At 34.0% G+C, this 18,309-nt stretch overlaps 3 protein-coding genes across 6 annotated transcripts; 1 reads left to right on the forward strand and 2 right to left on the reverse strand.

Annotated features, from left to right (window-relative positions):
* The first annotated feature begins 1,845 nt into the window (after positions 1 to 1,845).
* On the forward strand, positions 1,846 to 2,525 carry LOC112033580 (rapid alkalinization factor). The gene has a single exon (XM_024066358.2). The coding sequence runs from the start codon at positions 1,972 to 1,974 to the stop codon at positions 2,302 to 2,304; it is 333 nt and encodes a 110-aa protein (XP_023922126.1). The 5' UTR covers positions 1,846 to 1,971; the 3' UTR covers positions 2,305 to 2,525.
* A 1,213-nt stretch (positions 2,526 to 3,738) lies between these two features.
* LOC112033556 (heat shock factor-binding protein) lies at positions 3,739 to 7,471 on the reverse strand. 3 transcript variants are annotated; one of them, XM_024066336.2, is made up of 5 exons: positions 7,344 to 7,471; positions 6,110 to 6,163; positions 5,172 to 5,195; positions 5,062 to 5,104; positions 3,739 to 4,133 (listed from the first exon to the last, which is right to left on the reverse strand). In XM_024066336.2, exons 1-5 carry the CDS (start codon positions 7,344 to 7,346, stop codon positions 3,988 to 3,990), a joined length of 270 nt encoding a protein of 89 aa, XP_023922104.2. In that variant the 5' UTR covers positions 7,347 to 7,471; the 3' UTR covers positions 3,739 to 3,987. The 3 variants fall into 3 exon arrangements, with proteins under 3 accessions (XP_023922104.2, XP_065626355.1, XP_023922103.2); XM_065770283.1 differs by lacking the exon at positions 7,344 to 7,471 and adding an exon at positions 6,764 to 6,799; XM_024066335.2 differs by lacking the exon at positions 7,344 to 7,471 and adding an exon at positions 6,676 to 6,711.
* Positions 7,472 to 9,896: 2,425 nt separating this feature from the next.
* Positions 9,897 to 17,654, reverse strand: LOC112033577 (dol-P-Man:Man(5)GlcNAc(2)-PP-Dol alpha-1,3-mannosyltransferase). 2 transcript variants are annotated; one of them, XR_010627718.1, is made up of 14 exons: positions 17,430 to 17,654; positions 17,291 to 17,325; positions 16,852 to 16,989; positions 16,356 to 16,424; positions 14,494 to 14,651; positions 14,301 to 14,367; positions 14,144 to 14,197; positions 13,789 to 13,877; positions 13,103 to 13,219; positions 12,758 to 12,855; positions 12,488 to 12,566; positions 10,689 to 10,894; positions 10,391 to 10,447; positions 10,260 to 10,295 (listed from the first exon to the last, which is right to left on the reverse strand). XR_010627718.1 is itself a non-coding variant. In XM_024066353.2 (13 exons), the coding sequence occupies exons 1-13, from the start codon at positions 17,584 to 17,586 to the stop codon at positions 10,121 to 10,123; spliced, it is 1,293 nt and encodes a 430-aa protein (XP_023922121.1). In that variant the 5' UTR covers positions 17,587 to 17,653; the 3' UTR covers positions 9,897 to 10,120. The 2 variants fall into 2 exon arrangements, 1 of the variants encoding a protein (XP_023922121.1); XM_024066353.2 differs by lacking the exon at positions 10,689 to 10,894 and having other exon boundaries at positions 9,897 to 10,295; positions 17,430 to 17,653.
* Positions 17,655 to 18,309: the final 655 nt, after the last annotated feature.

Genomic DNA, 18,309 nt, shown 5'->3' on the forward strand with positions numbered 1-18,309 from the left:
GCTTTAACTTTAAGTGACTCTAAGTTTTTAAAGTTTTTATAGTACTCGTTGCAGCAGATATTGAGTTATTGACTATTGAGCTTGAAACCAATTCAATTTAAGAGTATTCTATGAAGGGTCTGACTCGGTTTGATGGTATTTTTCTTATTAAAAAAACAAAACAAAAAAACTCGGTTTGATGGTAAGGATTGCGTAATCAATAGAAATTGCACCTATTTTTATAATTAATGCGAAAACCTAAAATGCATTGAATTAGAGCTAATCAATCTATTATATGTAATAGTCAATATCATTTTCTTGGTAGGTTTTGAAGAGGCCTGGCATTCAAAGATCCAGCTTTCTTTACATCAATCTTAACAAGTTTGAACTCTGAGAAGAATCATATAAAAATTGATTATGAGCTTTGTAGAAGAAATAAACACCCATGTCACCTTCTTTTTTTTTCCTTCAATTCTTTTTATTATTATTATATGTTGGTTAGTTATTATTAATTGGGTCATGTTAACCGATGCCCATAGGGCAATTGTTAATGGGAACGGCTTGTGTCGAGTGGCCAATTCCACTAGACATGTTGTGATGCAGACACGTGTCGACATCGCAATGTGTCTAATGAAACTGGCCACTGGACACAAGCGCCTCCCATTGTTAATAAACTTTAATAAGAAAGTTTTGACACTATTTTTATAGAAAATATAAAAAGTTATCAACAACATTTATTGTTTTATACTTTTATCATTCTCCTAATAAAATATTTCTAAAAATAGATCATAAACCAATGTCCTAAGGACATTGGTTAACATTTCCCATATTTTTAATATTAGAGTATTTTTTTAAAATTAAATAAATAAAAAACCTAGGACAGCCATGCAGCTGAGGGTGGTTGAATGGTTCATAGCATACTTGCTAATCCTTGAGTAGTCAACTAATGCCTCTAGAGTCTTCTTATAAATTAAGCCACTACCATCCACTTAATTACAGAACTACCATTTCATTATTGTTAATTAAGTAAACTTAAGTGAGTGGGTGATATGAGAATCAAAAGGGGACTGAAAATTTCTTGAACTCTCAATTGATTCTTTTATTTTGTAATTAAATAGACATATTCCATCTTACATTAGACCAGGAAATAATTATTTTGTACAATTGTGCTTATCTTTCATTTAATATTGTATCATAATGGTTGATGATAATGCATTATAATTTTTCTTGCCAATATTGGCTAATTCTATTTAGACAATCATGAAATATTTTTACAATAAAATTATAATTGAAAATAGCTATTTCTTTATTTACCCTTGTCTATTTCCTTGATAAATTTTCAAGAAGGTTCTTAATGACACTTACATGAAAACCTAAGAATGATATTTATACCCAAAAAAATTATTATTATATACAAATATTATTCAATTCCAAATTATATAACTTATTAATAGAGAAACATTGGGATGGAACCCTAGATATATAACCACCACAAGGGTGAAATGTTCAAAACATCAAAAGTTCATTGACCTCAAAAGTATATAATTAGAATTAAGTAGGAACAATAAAAAAATCAACTGTTTCATTTTTTGTATTCTAATTTTTTTTTTTTATAGAAATATTGTAATCACTTTGTATTCGACCAATTGTTAGATGTCATGTATTTAAGTAAAGTATAAAGTAAAACACTCAAAATGGGACAAATAATTTTTATTCTTGAGAATCTAGAGTAAAAACATAAACATCATTATTAATCACTAATTAATTACACAAGAATGGCATTTTCGTTAATGACCACAAATGCAGTGCCATTCTTTGAGAACCAACTCTACTTAACAACAAATTGCCACCCGCTCTTGTCCCAAAGGATCATACTTATTATATAGGAGTGTTCACAAATCACAATAGAGAGAGATAGTCAGAATAGCCAAAAGAGAATAAAAACAAGAGCATCATCTAGCTACAACAATAGCTAACTCAACCTCTTTTATCATGGCCTTCTACATGTTACTGATCACAACCCTGATGATGATCTCCTCCACCAACGCAAGCTTGGACCACAGCTTGAGCTGGGTGCCAAGGAAAACCTCAAACCACTGCCAAGGTTCCATTGCTGAGTGCATGGCTGATGGCAATGAATTTGACATGGACTCTGAGATCAACAGGCGCATCTTGGCAACCACTCAGTACATAAGCTATGCAGCACTGCAAAGGAACACTGTGCCATGCTCTCTAAGAGGTGCCTCCTACTACAACTGCAAGGCTGGTGCTCAGGCTAACCCCTATAACCGCGGTTGCAGTGCCATCACTCAATGCCGTAGTTGAAGCTTTTGTTTGTTTGTTTGTTTTTGTTCTTTAATTTTCTGCAGGTTTGGTTTCTACTTATTTGTAATATAAAGTTGTAATAAAATGGAGGATTTAGTTAGAAGGGTTCTAGTTCCTCTCTGTTATTGTAGGGTGTCATATCCATGTCTTATAAGTTTTACTTTTTAACAGAACTATGTAGAAGGATGATTATATATTACTGTGACTTTTATGTTCTTTCACTCTTTTCGTTTAATAGTTTCATGCATACTTTGATTCACTTAATTTTTTAAAAATTTTGTTGTGATTTGTTTGAAAATTTTTAACTTTACCCTGTTCTTTCAAAATCAGCTCTCAAGTTCCATTTGACTGCCAAGAAAGATGGAGAATCAAATAAACACAGGAAATCTTTCAGGAATCAACTGGTTTAGGATCCCAAGTCTTAATTTCTTTGCCTACGACTTTCGGATAATAGGCTAATCCAAACTATATGTATGTACAAGGAACTCAGTCTAAGTAAGCAGGTGATGATACATCTTTTTACTAGATATTTTGATGATGGTCATGGATCCATGAGTTTTCCGAAGCAAGAAACTTGAGCTGAACAGCAAAATTTTCAGTATGGCTAAAATTTTGGTTATAAAGGTTCAAGATTTCTTATAAATTTGCCACCAGAAAATAAAGAGAATTCAACGGGTTCAGGAATATCATAACTGTTTGCGTGTGCGTGTGCGTGTTTTTGTTTACTTTTTACAATTTGACTTCATTTAAATACGATAACAGAAACATGCATTATTTAATATAAAATATTAGATGTGCCTTAACTCATGCTCTTAGAAGTTAATTCAGTTGCTGTCAGAGAGAAGTTGCTTTCTACAAAAGAAGAGGGTTTGTTACTGGGTGCTTTGGCTGTAAAAGAAGCAAGGCTTGAATTGAACTGCCCTAATTGGCACATCATGGTGTTTTCAAATAAGACATTCAAGGTTCAAATTGCCCTGCTATCAAATTATCAGAGAGAGAGAGAGAGAGAGAGAGAGAGTTTGGATTGAACCAGTCCCAAGGGGAAGCAAACCAATCAGCAAACACTTTAGCAAGGTATGCTCAGAATATTAAGAAATTTGTAGCTTGTATAGAGGACCTTCCTGAATTCCTACCGGAACAACTGAAAAATAATGTAGCTCAAGTGTTTTAATGGGAATGGAAGTTATCTGATTTTCAAAAAATAAAAAAGTTGAACACTCCAGCTTACGAAAATCCTAAAATTTATAATTCCCTACGGCCAGTCCCTGAATGTGCTTTTCACCATCGAACACAACTATTGTCAAAAGCTGAGCAGACACACTTGAGATGGAATTTGAGACGGGTATATTTGAAACTTGAAAACTCATAAAGCCAAGTTGGGTAATGTTGAGGAACAGAGCCACCTGGACTGCATGATCGATAAAAATATAATAATAATTGAAACAGATATTCATATTCATTACTTCCCTATTAATGTCAAACGACCAACACATTTCAATGTGGGATAAAATAACTACTCCCATCACTGTATTTCTGAAAGAAAAACAGCATTACAAAAACATATGAGGCACTAAATAATATTCCATAACAGCAGTGTTTTCATTCTCCAGACTAATCGCAGACAAAGAAAGTGGGCATCAAACCAAACTCATCACTCCATGTAAAACATGCACAGCATTAACACTATGCAGAACCTTCCTCTTTCTTCACATCATCTAACTGTGGCTTGGTTGGGGGAACTGGAGATGGAGAGCTCTCCACGCCCATCTCTGCTCGTAGATCATTGATGCTTTGCTCCAATTCATTTATGCGGCCTCCCATCTCATCAAGTGAGTAGCAGTTAAGGAGACATAAAACCTCATCTTTTACCAGTTTTGCAGAAAAGCAAATAAGTACAATAACATGGTACACAACAAATTTCCAAATGTATTTAAATCTGTTGCTTTAGCAAACTGGTAGACAAAACCAGGAACAGAAAGAGACAGGTTCCAACTTATTCTCCCTGTCAAGCTTCCTGCTTGGGTGGCAGGGTGGGTCCTTTTTTTTTATATAAAATAAATATCCATGCATGTGTGGTCCAAGAGCATCATCTGCGTGAGTGAAGGTTTACTTACACTAATTTCTAGTTCCCTACTGATTATTCTTCCCATATGACCTGTTCTTATATCAAATATCCAGAACATGAATGTCCAGAAATCAGGGGCAGAACTGAGTTCAAGCTTTGGAGACCATCAACCCCCCCCCCCCCCCCGCCCCCCTTTTTTTCCCATTCTAGTTTATTGGTAAGGTAACACACATCTAATAGATATTGAACCTATGACATAACATCACCCTCCATTTCATTCTTATAAGATGAGGAGGTACCATTTGAGCTCATTTTTGAAATGCTTCCCCACATTCAGTGAACCTACTTCTCATATGGCAACCCAAGCTTAAATCACACACAATCCCTTCCCTACCCCCCCACCCCCACCCCTTCTTTTTCTTTTAGTTTTTTCACCCAATGCTAAATTCCCAGCTCTGACCCTGAGCCAATAATGAATTGTTCAAAGTAGAAATGATAGGCTACTTTCCTTTACATAAGATTCCTATATGAGAACCAATAACCATTAAATTTAGTCTCATAGCAGATTTAAATACATTAGGGAACTTAGTTCATTTGTAGTGTTCCTAGCCTAGAGAAGTTATTCACCATCAAGTTAACAAATACAGCTTATCAACAACAAAAAAATAGCTAACAAATACGGTCAAGGATATTCTTTGTAACAATCGAGTCGGACATTTGTTGGAACCTTGTTTGCTGCAAACAAAATTTTGTTAGTTACAGCAAGACATTAGCTGAACCTAAGCTCTATTTTGTAACTTACCATCTGCTGCAGAAGATTTTGCACCTGAAAAGTTAATTAAAAAAGCATATCAATAACTCCTTAACAAGAAAACTACAAAAAACAATGACAACAGTGAATTAAGAAATTCCTCATCCGTGCACAATCTACACCAATATTTATCTAATTATCATTGACATGTAAATGAATCACCATAGATTTAAGAAGCAAACACTCAAAATCATCAGTAATAACTAAGAACTTCATAGCTTCAACCTTCAACCTCAAAGAATATGCACGGGCAAACAATTTTATACAATTCAAATAGCTCAGACATCCAACTTCATCAGTCACACAACTAATAAGCAAAAAAAATTCATTTTGATCCATTCTTAAGGCCTGATAGAGTCCTTAGTATCAAAAAGCAAGTAAGTATTAAAACGACAGCATTTTTTTTTGGGGGGCAAACTATGAATTAACTCCCATTTAGAAACTGTCACTAAACCTTCTAGTAGTTTGGAGAAAAATGAAATTGTCATATTTTCCATCCTAATTGATGGACTCTTGCAAATGATGAACAGAAGCCTAAAATCTAGTATTAAACACCATTTACAGCCAAAAAGACATGCAGCCAATTTTGCAAACACTCAAAAAAAAAAAAATTTAACACCAATTTCTACTACTACTACTTACCCACATGCAAACACTTCACATCCAAGAAACTTAAATCCGTGTTTTCATCTCACACACGCACATCACATGTAAGAATCCATAAATCACAACAACAAAGCATTGGCTCCAAAACTACAGGGTCAAACAGTTATTGATCCTCACATGTGAAAAAAACTAATTGGGTTTGTTCACATTTGTTCTTCTCCGTCCTTCTATTCTATCTAAAATTCGATAAGCACAATATACTATATATAATACGACAGATTTAGTAACCTTTTGCATTATTCAGAGAATGTAGAGGAACTTACAAAAACAGTCATATCAGCAGTGCTTTGCTTAGGATCTTTCCCATCATGTCCATCCTGCCACCAAAAAAAAAAAAAAACCCTATATGAATGAAACAGAATCATCTCCTTCACAAAAGCTTGGAAAAAATTCTTGTTTGATAATAAGAGACTTGTTTATAACACACACAGACAATTTTATAAAAGTCCACCAAAATGATTTTGGAAAATATAGCTCCAACGTAAACTTTGTAAGTTTAATTTAAAATAGTGGAATTTCACAAAATATCTTTTTTAAATAGCATTATTTATAGACAAATTTTTTATGGGGAAATTAGAAAACAAATTTGACAGTTATGCTGACTTTTTATCAGGATCATTTCTGCAACTGTAGGTCCTAAGATATTTTTTGTTTTTCTTCAATTCTTATCCGCTTTCACAAAATCCCAAATGTAAAAAATGCCATTCCTCTTACGTATTATCTGAAACCAATATTAATCCCAAAATAGATAAGAAGAAGAAAAAAAAAAAAACCAAAAACCCAAAAATCAAACTCAATAGTTTCAGTTTTCACTTCATAGTTAGCATACTCTTCCTCTCCTCTCCTTCATTCCTAAACCCAGTACTGGGTATATTCCTGATTCTTCGAACTCAAACCCTAAACCTAATGGAAGTTACTTCAATACACGGCAATTGCATTTTGTCTCCGCTTCGTTCTACATCGCACCGTCCTCTCTCGGTTCTCTCTAGGGTTTCATTCTCAGCTCGGAGGAACCCTAGCCTCGCATCCAACTACCACTCGATTCGCCGGAGGAATCTATGCTCTGCGTCGAGCTCTGACACCTTGTTGGCCGGAAAAGATGGGAAGCCAAAGACCCAAAACAAAATTCAACCCATCACCAATCTCTTCAAGCAATTGCATAGAGATTAATCCAAAACCAATAATAAAAAAAAAATTTAAAAAAAATCCAAGATTTCAAAGCATGTCCCCTAACATATAATGGAAAAATTGCACATATACAACAACATTACACACACACGAATTAGCCCTAAATTCTGCATTTGTGTGTGTGTGTTGTATAGTAGTGAAAATTGTTTGTTCGTGGAGAATAGATCTAAATGCTTTTGTGAAATCACATTTTGGTACAAAATAATAGTGTTGAAATTCTTGAAACCCTAACTATACCTAAATACACCAGAAAAATTAACATACAGATATGATAGAGAGAAATCAAAGAAGAAAAAAAGAAGGGCATACCATTTTTTTTTTTTTTTTGGTTTGGAGATGAAGCTGTGTGGGTGAGTGGTCCGTACAGTGGCTACAATACAATTCGAAATTTAAAAGCGCAGCGTGGGAGTGAGAGTGGGATGCGAGAGAAGAATGAAAAATGGTTCGCGTTAAAATGGGAGTGGGATGTGTGTGAGTGCGCTCATTCTCAAATTGGTCCCACTTCTTTTGCTACAATTACATCAAATGCCATTCTTTCAGAATAGTAATTAAATTAGAGCATTTGCATCAAACATTTGCCCCAAAAAAAAAAAAAAAAAAAAAGGGCTTCAATTTTACCCATTTGATTCAATTGAAGTTTAAAATGTGTAAATTTGTAAAGATGCTACAGTTGTTGTGTAAATTTATATCGATACTATTCATTTTGCATATAATTTTTTATTATTTCTTTATGTATAATATTATGTAGTGTAAAATAAAAAATTTAATATACGATATCTTGAACAGTGAATATATAAAATAGAAAAATTAAGTTTTTAGGTTAAAATAGATGAAATTTTTTACACAAATTGATGTGAATGCTCTTACACATACTTTCTATAGAATAACCCTCGTTTTGAGTTTTGAGAAAATTAAAAAATTAGATTTTTCCAATAATAATAGAAACATAATATTCTAAATTTTGAAAAAAAAAAAATCTTTTCACCAAACCCTAATCATGGTTTGATGAAAAACAAATAATATTTCACCTAAAAAAATTTCTAATCATGGTTAGGTTTGATTGAGGGAATCTTATCAAAATTTGGAATAAGTTTGATTTTGTAAAATTAACCCTTTATGTGGCTTAGGACTAATTTTATTTTAAGCTAAAATAAAAATTACACCCCTAAAATTTAGAGTAATTTTGATTTTTCCCTTTAAAATTTCAAAATTTTGATATGTTCCCTTAACATCAAATATCAACTAAATTTGCTCCATTCTATGCATGAATAAATTACTAACTTGTTATACAAAATCCTCCCAACTCTCAATCCAACCTCAACTTCCCGCGCTAATAAGTACTCTAATTTCACCCAAAAAAAAAAATATATATATATATATATTACTATGACAAATAGGTGCCATATATGAAGGATATGAATTAAAAGCAGGCAAGTCAAAACATCAATTTGTCGACTACCAATCTTGAAGGACCTTCTTATATCACATTGTTCTTACTATGACAAATAGATGTCGTATATGAAGGATATGAATTAAAAGCAGGCAAGTCAAAACATCAATTTGTCGACTACCAATCTTGAAGGACCTTCTTACATTACATTGTTCTTGAGGACCAATGGCCAAATCAAGAACATGAACAACTTACTAGTTATTAGTAATTCCTCATGGCATTAATTAACAATCCAGATAAAGAAAGTTTTTTTGAAGAAAAAAAAAATTTAATGTTTTGACAGTTTTTTTCATTTCCCATAAAAGTGATGTCAAAACTTTCTTAAAATGAATTATAAACCAATGCTCTAAGGACACTTGTTAACATTTCCCTAATAATTACAACCATACAACAAAAATGTGTACATCACAAAGCTAGCCTTCTTGTTAAGCATTAGACCTCAATTCAAAACACAACTTTAGAAGCTCCTCGTATTAAAATCATTGGAACTTTCATTGATCTCTTTTCCTTTTTATTTTGAAGGGCTTCTTTGAACATCTCTAAGTTTAACTAATATAAGTACATAGTAAATACTAGACTCCATGGTCATTTTTGTCTTTTTAGCCTTAGCACTTTTTCATCACTTAACCAAATTTGAAGCCATATAGGCACATATAATATGAGGTAATCCACTCAGATAATTGAAACTTTGAAAGCAATGCTAGGAGCGCCATGGTGTTCAAATTTCAAATCTTTTGGCCTTAAAAATAAAAAGTAATGAATGATACGGGAACACTAAAGGGGACTGGGCCTATTAAAGAATTAAAAATAAATAAAGGGGACTGGGGAGAGATGACTATAAGGCAGAGTGGACCCTGAAGAGAGTCCAAATGCCCATTGTTTATTCGTAAGAATAATAATACATAAACCTAGCCCATATGAAAGCCTCAACTTTAGCCCCAAAGAGAAAGAATTAAAAGCAAAAACCTTCATCATTATACTAAAAAATCCAACCAAAACAAAAACAAAAAACAACCAACTCAGATTAATAATGTCACTCCAAGCTAAGTACTTCATAATTCATAATGTAACATATAACTAGAAATAGATCAATAATAATCCCAATCTAGTCTTCTATAAGTATCCTAAGACTTTCCATCCAAGAGAGTCTAACTTGAAAATAAAAGGACCCTTAACCATTCCAAAATCATTTTTAACAAGTTTACCATACGGGACCTGTGCTTTATAGGTTTTTTTTTTTTTAAAAAAAAAAACTTGTAGACTCCACCAAGGTTCAGTCCTTAAGCAAATCTAAATCCAACTAGTAAACTTGCTATACACACCCCTAAGTGAGCAAATAATATAATCTAAGTCAAGAAACACAAGGATGGGATTCAGAGTAAAATGAAGCAGGGACAGTGAAGCATAAACAATTTCATAAAAATTTGTTGAAATATATAAAATAAAATAGCAAGCTTTCTTGCAACCTAAAAAATTGTATTTAGCATTCATAGTATAGATGGCTGATTGAACATTCTTCAATCTTACAAGAAACCAGTTACGGCCAGAAAAGAAAATTCAACCTGCTGTTTTACAGTCATGGAAAAATTGTGAAGAGTTTAAAGACAATCAAAATTCAGCTAACGGGGGTATAAATCTACTTTTCCTTTCGTTTCTCTTTGTGTGCTTTATGGTCCACATAAGGATATTCAGATGGGGCAGACCATAGTCCCCATAGTATAACAAGATGGAGACAGAGAAGCAGTGCAGATGAATAAGCATTTGAAGGATAGATATTCCAGCAAATTTCAACCCCTATAAACAAAAATATACTGCACAACGCAAGATGGACATTAAGTGAATATGATTGAAGAAATAATCAATAAATAACCATAGCAGTAAGGCATGGACAAAGTGAGCAACCTACCGTAGCAATGTGGGAAAGGGTGTTCGCCACAATAGGTAAGGTAAACTATAGAAATACCTGCAGCAGACACATAAAATGGGAGTTGAGACTTGTTCACTTCTAATAAAATGATACGTTTCGACTATCAACAGTTAATTTTATGAACACTACATTTTAAAACCATAACTGTAAACCATGATATCAGCATACACTAATTATATGGGCTTTTACTCAGACTTATCCTAGCAGTTTCAACAAAAAAGTGAAAGTGTATAGAATTCTAGATTACTTCCTCCATTAAATGAAAGTCTAAACAAACCTCAGTAAAGTCTAAAATAGAAGGCAGACAGCTACTGCTTCAAGTGGCAAGAGAGGCAGCTCAGCAAGGAAGAAATTAAATTGTCAAGCTTGGCTTCATTGTCAGTAGACAAAAGGTTAAAAGGCACTAGTGATTCTGAACCAGCCTAGATTTCCAATTCTTCGGGAAATTGGTCAAGATAGATGACAGCACCTTTTAACTATTTTCTTTTTCACAGAGAAAGCAACCTCCTCTTAGGGCCTCACATCCCAAAAACATACTTTCATTGATAAAAGTGTTAGTCTATAAATAAAAAACCTCATCTTAATGCAAGGATAGATGTGGAATGCAAGGTTACTGTTTTCAGTGCAACTGACTTGAAGCAAGTGTTCTATGCTATAATTCTGATCCTTGAGCACTTTAAAACGAGGTCAAATTTTCTCCAAATAGGGCAGGATGATGCAAGTAAAGGTCCTAGTAGTTTTCTCAAAAAGAAAACTATTTTAATTTAGTCTTATTTTATTTTACAAGTCAAGGTCCTATTAGTTTATTAGGTTATTAATATTATAATTTCTATAAGGAAGGTTATTTTTGTAATAAGGCAATTAGGGTTTCCTACACCAATTAGAATTAGGGCTTAGTGTTCCTTTATAAGCAAAGTATTGTATATTTGTACTCCTATCAAAGGGAAACTATTTTGATGAATTAAGTTTCTGTTGAATTTGTCTCTGTAGTCTGGTGCCAACTCCAACCAACCCTAGGTGCTAACTTCAAGCAGTTTTTCATCATTTGGTGTTGACTCCTAGGTTCTGTCTTTCTTTTTCCTGTTTTTAATTTTCCTGTTGAATTGCTCTGGTTTGTCCGGCATCATGCTGCCGGATAAGACAGTTATAATTTGGACCTTTGCTTAATACTTAGGGTGAGGACCTTTGAGGGAGGTTTTATCCAAAGGGAGTGATCCTAGGTAATTTTATAACAGAGGATCTCAAAGAAGCTTGTTGAACATAAATTAAAATAGTAACCTCTACATGGTATAAAGCTACATGTACAGAAGACACTTATATAAAACAGGTTATTGATAGAAAAAGCTTCCCCAGAAATCAGTCAACTTCATATCTATTGACTTCTCCATCCTATACAGAATGGTTTTGAGGGCCCATTAACAACTCACATGTCCTGGCAATGGCACCACAAACCAATCTTGGCAAATTTAAATGGATACACACCAGCAGCATCAATATCCTAAAACATAGTATAGATTATGACTTCCCTTCAACACGGCCCCTTACTCAAATAAGCATATATTATTTAACGATGGAAAAAATGATGCAAAGAAATGCAGAGGAAGAAAAACCAGATGTTCAATGGAAGAAAAAAGAAAAAAAACAAAAAAACAAAAAAACAAAAAAACAAAAAAAACAAAAACAAAAAAAACAAACAAACACACAAACTTTATATTGTAAAAACTAAACATAATAGCCATAAAAGGGGAGATGACCACTTGGTCAAATAGATGGTTCACAGCCCAGATAAGAAGCAACCACCCATTCAAGAGTAATGGAGGGACCAAGCAAATTAGTCGAGAGTAGGATATGAGAAAATTCCACAACATATATCATGTCAGAATCAAAGAATATAAACAAAATCATTCACACAAAGCTTCATAATCATTTACCCTCTAATTTGAGATTACAACTTGATACATCTTGCTATAAAAAACAAATTAGATAAAAGGTAAGCAACTGCTTCAGCAACTAGCACTGCTGCTCAGCTACCAAATCAATGATATATAGAAAAGGTTTTCCTCCAGCAAAACTTACCATGAGTAGAACTGATAATGCAATGAACGGGCACATACAATGCCAATGAAGTTCCCAACAAACATAGTTGTCACAATATCTGATCCAATCAGGAAGAAATTTAGTATCCAATTGGAGGAAAAGACGAAAGAGAGAAGAAAAGGGCAATGGGCTAGTGTCTGGGCAACAGAGATCAATATACAGAGACTGAAATCTAATATAAAGAGAGAATAATCAAAGATACAGAGTCAGACATCCTCCTAGTTTTATTTGGGAGCGTCCACCACTTACGTTCTTTATTGAGTATCTTGAAGGATGAGCCGCTTTTGTCAGACTTCTTCAAAGAGACAAATCTAGAATGCAAAAATTTGAGAAGCCCCCCTTCATGCCTACAATCAATCATTAACCAAACACAATAATCCAGATGCCAATCTTCTCCTTGGGGGGAAAAAAAAAACCCGCCTACATATTACTACTGCTTGACAAGAGGGTGTTCAGAACCTCAGATTTATAACTTCTCACTGAACTTTTACTACATTGAAAGAAACAAAGTTTTTCCACAAATTTCATATCCACATTATCGTTGCAACTTCCAATTTATTATTTGAAATGGAAAATGTAAGCCCATGTACTTACTTGCACCATCTATAGTGAGTGAAAGCTGCAAGTAGTACAAGATGAGCAATCAGCAAAGAGACTGCAAGTTCCTTTGAAACAAAAAGTGGTTCAGGAATGAACTTGAAGTTAACAGACCTGGAAAAATTGAGGGTTATTCTTCAACAGAATGACAAATTTATCTTTGCTAATTCAAATAACAACTATAACAACAAAAATAGAATACTGGTCATGCAATCATAATGTTACATCAAAACAATGCTAATAAAAACCATGTTACAATGTAGGACAATTTCACTTCAAAAGGACTTCAGCAAATAGACCACTAGGCATGGTATCTACCCTTTTTTGATGCACTACAACTCATCCAGTTACTAATTCGATATGTATTGTATTATGATTCAGAATTCTTAGATTGAATAATTGTCATACTGGCCCATGATCCTTGAGAGTGTATCTGGTACCAACTTCAATAAAATTGACCTCTACTGGGCCCTAGAATGATTTCTAACAGCCTATTTGGGGCACAGATATATTCAAATACACAAAAGTATGAAAATAGACTTTCTTCATATATATATATATATATAGATACATATAACAACAAATTTATTTTCCTTTGTCCATTTATTGCAGAACAAGCTAATAAGTTTGCATGGAGAAAAGTTGTCAGGAATCTGAAACACATGAAGTCAAAAACAAAGTACCAAAAGTGGATGAAGACACGCCCAAGATTGAAGGCTCTGGATATGTAAGCAATTGGATGTGATATGAGAAAAGGTAGCCCCAACAGGATCTGTAGAACCATTCACCAAGTAGGTGCAACAAATGAACACTGTACACAATGCCCTCTCTTATAACATAATGATAGTTGAACTCCAACTCACCTATGCACATTGGAAAAATAATCAAAAGAATAACACAAAACTTCCAGATTTAAAAGACTTGTATCCTCTGCAAAGAATTTAACATGAAAAAAATAATAAAGCATTTCTTATTAATCAAAGAAAAAATTCAAGCCTATGCTGACAACCCTAAGAATGAAGAAGACAGAGCAAGCACCTGCACCAATGCTGCACCAGCTAAAGCCGATATCACCCCAATAATATCCATACCCTATACAAGAAGTGTTTCAGGAACAAAAATGGTTACTTGAGCAAATTTAATGAAGAATTGAGAATAAAATTGAAGAAATATACTCAAACAGATATTAACATACTTTTAGCATGAGAAGAAATAGAGATGGAGCGTATAGTAGCACATTCATCTTTATTGAAACGGCACCACTGTAGAGATAAAAAAGATATCATCAACCAGTTTCTTTTACCATTAAAAAAAATATATATATGTACATATATATACACAAATATAAAAGGAAGAACAGAAGTGCAGTAAGAAAGCCAAGATGCTACCTGAATATGATCAACCCTAGATGCCACCTTTGGTAAAGAAGTGAAGCCATTGCAGCATGAAGGAGCGTCGTAGCAAAACAGTCATTAAAGAGACGGAGCACAAAAATAGAGTGCATTCTTTTTGACAGACAAAGCAAGCTAAGAGCCCACCATGGAAGCTACAACACATTTCAAGAACGGAAGCTTATTAAAGCATGGACAGAAGGAGAAAGGAGAGAGGAAGAAGCCCAGATTGAGACAAAGTTAAGAGATATGTAAACAGTAGAGGATAATTCTAAAGACTATACTTCTTAGAAAATTTACTTTCTCGTTAATTCCCAAAGAACACTTTCAATATAATATATAACATGGTCTTAAATTAAGTGAAATCGGTTTCAAAATTCACATATCAGACACTTGACTCTATTTCAAAGTTAATGATCCACACATATCATCAAAGATCAAGGCCAGTGGAGCAAGCACATGACACATTAGTTGATCTTGAAAATCTACTAACTTTCTAAGTGGCAGCAATAGCAATATCCAGGGTCTAAACTTATAAATGCTGACAGCTATAACACCTCAGTAACAGAATATTAGTAGATTTACTGCTGAAGGTGGATAAAGCTCATGATGCAATTTGATCGTATCATTGGATCCACCTAGGAGGCCTTAAACTAAATGTCAACAAAGATAAAGAAAGAAATTCAGTAAAACAAAAAACAAAAAAATAAATGCCCAATTCAGTGAACAAAGCAACTTTCGTATCAACAGTGGAAATAAGCACATGTTCATGCATAGGCTCAAGCAGAACACAAACTTTACCATTGCTCTGACTGAGCATCACTGCCCATACTGACATGCAAACAGACCACTATAAGCCGATTCAAGTCAAGAATAATAAAGTTCACCACACACATCTATGCAGAACCATCAACATGAAAGCCAAAAACTGATTAACAGAAGATAAAATAGAAACTGAGTTTAGGCTTCATAGCAGCAGTGCCTGAAGAAACCTGAGAATCTCATCGACATTGAATTACTTGGTCATCCTATAAAAGCATCATTGAGGACAAAGGAGGAAGAATCTAATTATCCCGAAAGCTTTACCAGTACAAGCGTCATGCTAAATCAACCTAGGAGGGGAGCAGGTAAGCTTAAGGTCCATGGCAATGTCCTGACAAAAGACTACCTATCCTGCAATTAAAAGGTTGCCTGTATCTATGCATGCAAGATACTCTCATATACTAAACCAAGGACACATTCCACAAAAACTTTAGTCTTTAGACATCTAAAGGATTTCTGGAAAATCTGTGAAAAACCAGAGGTATGGAAGGACTTCAAAATTCTCTCACTTTCTTTCCATGCTCCAGAATCTCCATTCAATGGCCTAATAAAAGCAAGAACACTGCTAACAATCGACTAGGCTTAAATGAAGTCAATCGTATTTTTCTCTACAGTGCACCTCTTGTATTTCTTCAGTGCCTCTTAACTCCATTTAGATCTCTCACCCTTTCACTCCCAGTCCATCTCCCTTCTAATTTGCAGATATAATGAATACCCAGTAAGTACACAGCTAGGGCTCATGATACTACCTAGAACTTAATATCCTAGACCAGAAATGTTGCCAGTTCTAGCGAATTGATAGCCCAATCAGCAAAGCGTATAGTTGGTGTCAACTCATACTAGCCTTATAATACATTCACTAGTTTGACAATGAATATGAGATCTAACTACTGAATCTTTCAATAATACTCCACATATCAACTAAGATGTACCACACGTTTATGTAAAAATACTACCATGCACACATCAGTGACATACACATCTCTTAAAGCCAAAACTAGCAATTTATCTTCAACAAACTAAAGCACATTTCATACCGCATCAGTCTTCATGTAGATAAATAATACGATTCCCAGATTTATGATGTACAAAAGGCCGAACAAAATCTGCACCAACAAACCAGAATATAAACCATGAGGCAATCTGGAATCGTGTATTAGTGTAAGCATATATAGAGTTCAGTAGTCAACAATAAAAGGGTATTGGCTTACAGCTACATAATACAACCAAAATAACTCCCCTTAACTTCAGTGTCCATGGAAATCCACAATGCGTGACCATTCATTTTAATTTAGTATACATCAGCACTAGTCGTTTGTGCCAACTGAACCAACTAGGCAGTCAACATTCATTCAATTAAGCAAATACCAATAACTTGTTCCCAATTCAATATCACAAACAATGACTTGTTCCACTAAGATAATTACAACCAAGTTAAATCAAAATAATCTTCTAACTAAACCCATCACTAGTTACTTGTCAAATTTTATAAGAAACCCCAAAAAAAATAGAGACGAGAGTGAAGTAAATTACCTGAGCTGGATAGACCTCTCCTCCTGTAACATACTGAATTGCAGAATAAACATAAAGAAAGCCAGCTGGATAGACCAAAGGCCCTGTGTCCCCTTTCAAGTTGCTGTAATCTCTTTCTCCTCCAACAAACCCACTTACCTGTTTCACAATTATCAGACCAAATTGCACCAACCCATTTATCTATACTAAAAATTACACCAACCCAGATGGCAAAAACTCTTAATAAACTCATTTGGTAGCTTAGAGAATCCAAAGACAAAGAAAACAAACTGAAAATTCAACCCACCATTTTCATTTATTTATTTTTTAATCTCTCTTTATTTAAACCAATTCAAACTAATTTATGTAAAAAATTGAAAATTTAATATAGAATATTCATTTATTACATTCAGAGAATTAAGACTTTTTTGTTTCGTTTTCTTTATAAACACATACATACCTGAGACATGTAAGCGTCCCAGTCAATCTTCGTATCTGAAAACCAAAAACGATCACATTGTAAACAAAACGCCGTCGTTTTAAAACATAGCCCAAACAACAAACAGAGACAAACTTATTCAAAAAGAAATGGAATTTACAAGGGACATAGGCGATGATGAGAGCGACGAGGATGGCATCGGCGAAAATCAAAGCTAGAGCGAAGGGTACTTTTGGGTTTCTGAAAAGTTTGGAGGTCAGACTCGACGTTTTGGGTTTGGGTTTTGCAGCACGAGGTGGTGCTGATCGGAGCGCCATGGTGGCTGTTGACCTTTGACCGATATCAGTTGTGAGTCTGGTTCGTTCGTTGTAATCAAAGAGCAAACAATGTCGTAAGAAGTCATACGGCGTCGTTTTTTTTTTTTTTTTTTTTTTTTGGGTAGGGCTTCGAATTGGGGTAGAGTTTGGATTCAATTTCAAGCCCAAATCTTAATTGGCTTAGGGCTTTTGATATCCGGGCCTAGGTCTTATTTGGAAAACCCTTTATCGTCAAATAAAGTATTAAGTTCAAATTCTTAAGACAATTATTATTGATGCATTGATCTTATGATTAAAAACAATTTTTAAACAAAATTTTAAGTAAAAATTTAATTATTTTTGGATTAAACATAAGATTACATTATTAGGCTGTTGTCTTTTTATCCATCTATAAGATCTAAGGGCACTTAGAAAGGACAAAACTTCTTACATCTCCAAAAACATCACAAAACTTTTGAGGAAGCCAGGGCTCGTTTGGTACATGTGTTTAAAAACTGAAAATTGTTATTTGAAAATATTTGTAGAAATACATGTGGGTGAAAAAGTGTGTGGAAATACATTTAATGTTGTTTAAAAACTGAAAATTGTTGTTTGGAAACACAAACTAAACACCCCCTTAGTATTAGAGAAAAATAAAAACATCAGAGAATTAGGAGCAAAAGAGGAAATAATTAATGAGGCCTTACCAACATATTGTGTTCATTATTATATAATAATCACCAT

The sequence above is a fragment of the Quercus suber genome, unplaced genomic scaffold (genome assembly GCF_002906115.3).
Source record: "Quercus suber isolate HL8 unplaced genomic scaffold, Cork oak 2.0 scaffold_29, whole genome shotgun sequence".
Classification (NCBI taxonomy): Eukaryota; Viridiplantae; Streptophyta; class Magnoliopsida; order Fagales; family Fagaceae; genus Quercus; species Quercus suber.

What these genes read in the sequence shown, in the direction of transcription:
- LOC112033556 (XM_065770283.1), bottom strand. Translation starts at nt 6,784, where the DNA reads ATGCAATTGCCGTGTATTGAA. An exon ending in CTGCTGATATGACTGTTTTT is followed by an intron (nt 5,196 to 6,109) that starts GTAAGTTCCTCT and finishes TTAACTTTTCAG; the next exon opens with GTGCAAAATCTTCTGCAGCA. An exon ending in CGACTCGATTGTTACAAAGA is followed by an intron (nt 4,134 to 5,061) that starts ATATCCTTGACC and finishes ACTGCTACTCAC; the next exon opens with TTGATGAGATGGGAGGCCGC.
- LOC112033580 (XM_024066358.2), top strand. Translation starts at nt 1,972, where the DNA reads ATGGCCTTCTACATGTTACTGATCACAACCCTGATGATGATCTCCTCC.
- LOC112033577 (XM_024066353.2), bottom strand. Translation starts at nt 17,586, where the DNA reads ATGGCGCTCCGATCAGCACCACCTCGTGCTGCAAAACCCAAACCCAAA. An exon ending in CGTGTCTTCATCCACTTTTG is followed by an intron (nt 13,220 to 13,788) that starts GTACTTTGTTTT and finishes CAATTTTTCCAG; the next exon opens with GTCTGTTAACTTCAAGTTCA. An exon ending in CAAGATACTCAATAAAGAAC is followed by an intron (nt 12,567 to 12,757) that starts GTAAGTGGTGGA and finishes TGATTGGATCAG; the next exon opens with ATATTGTGACAACTATGTTT.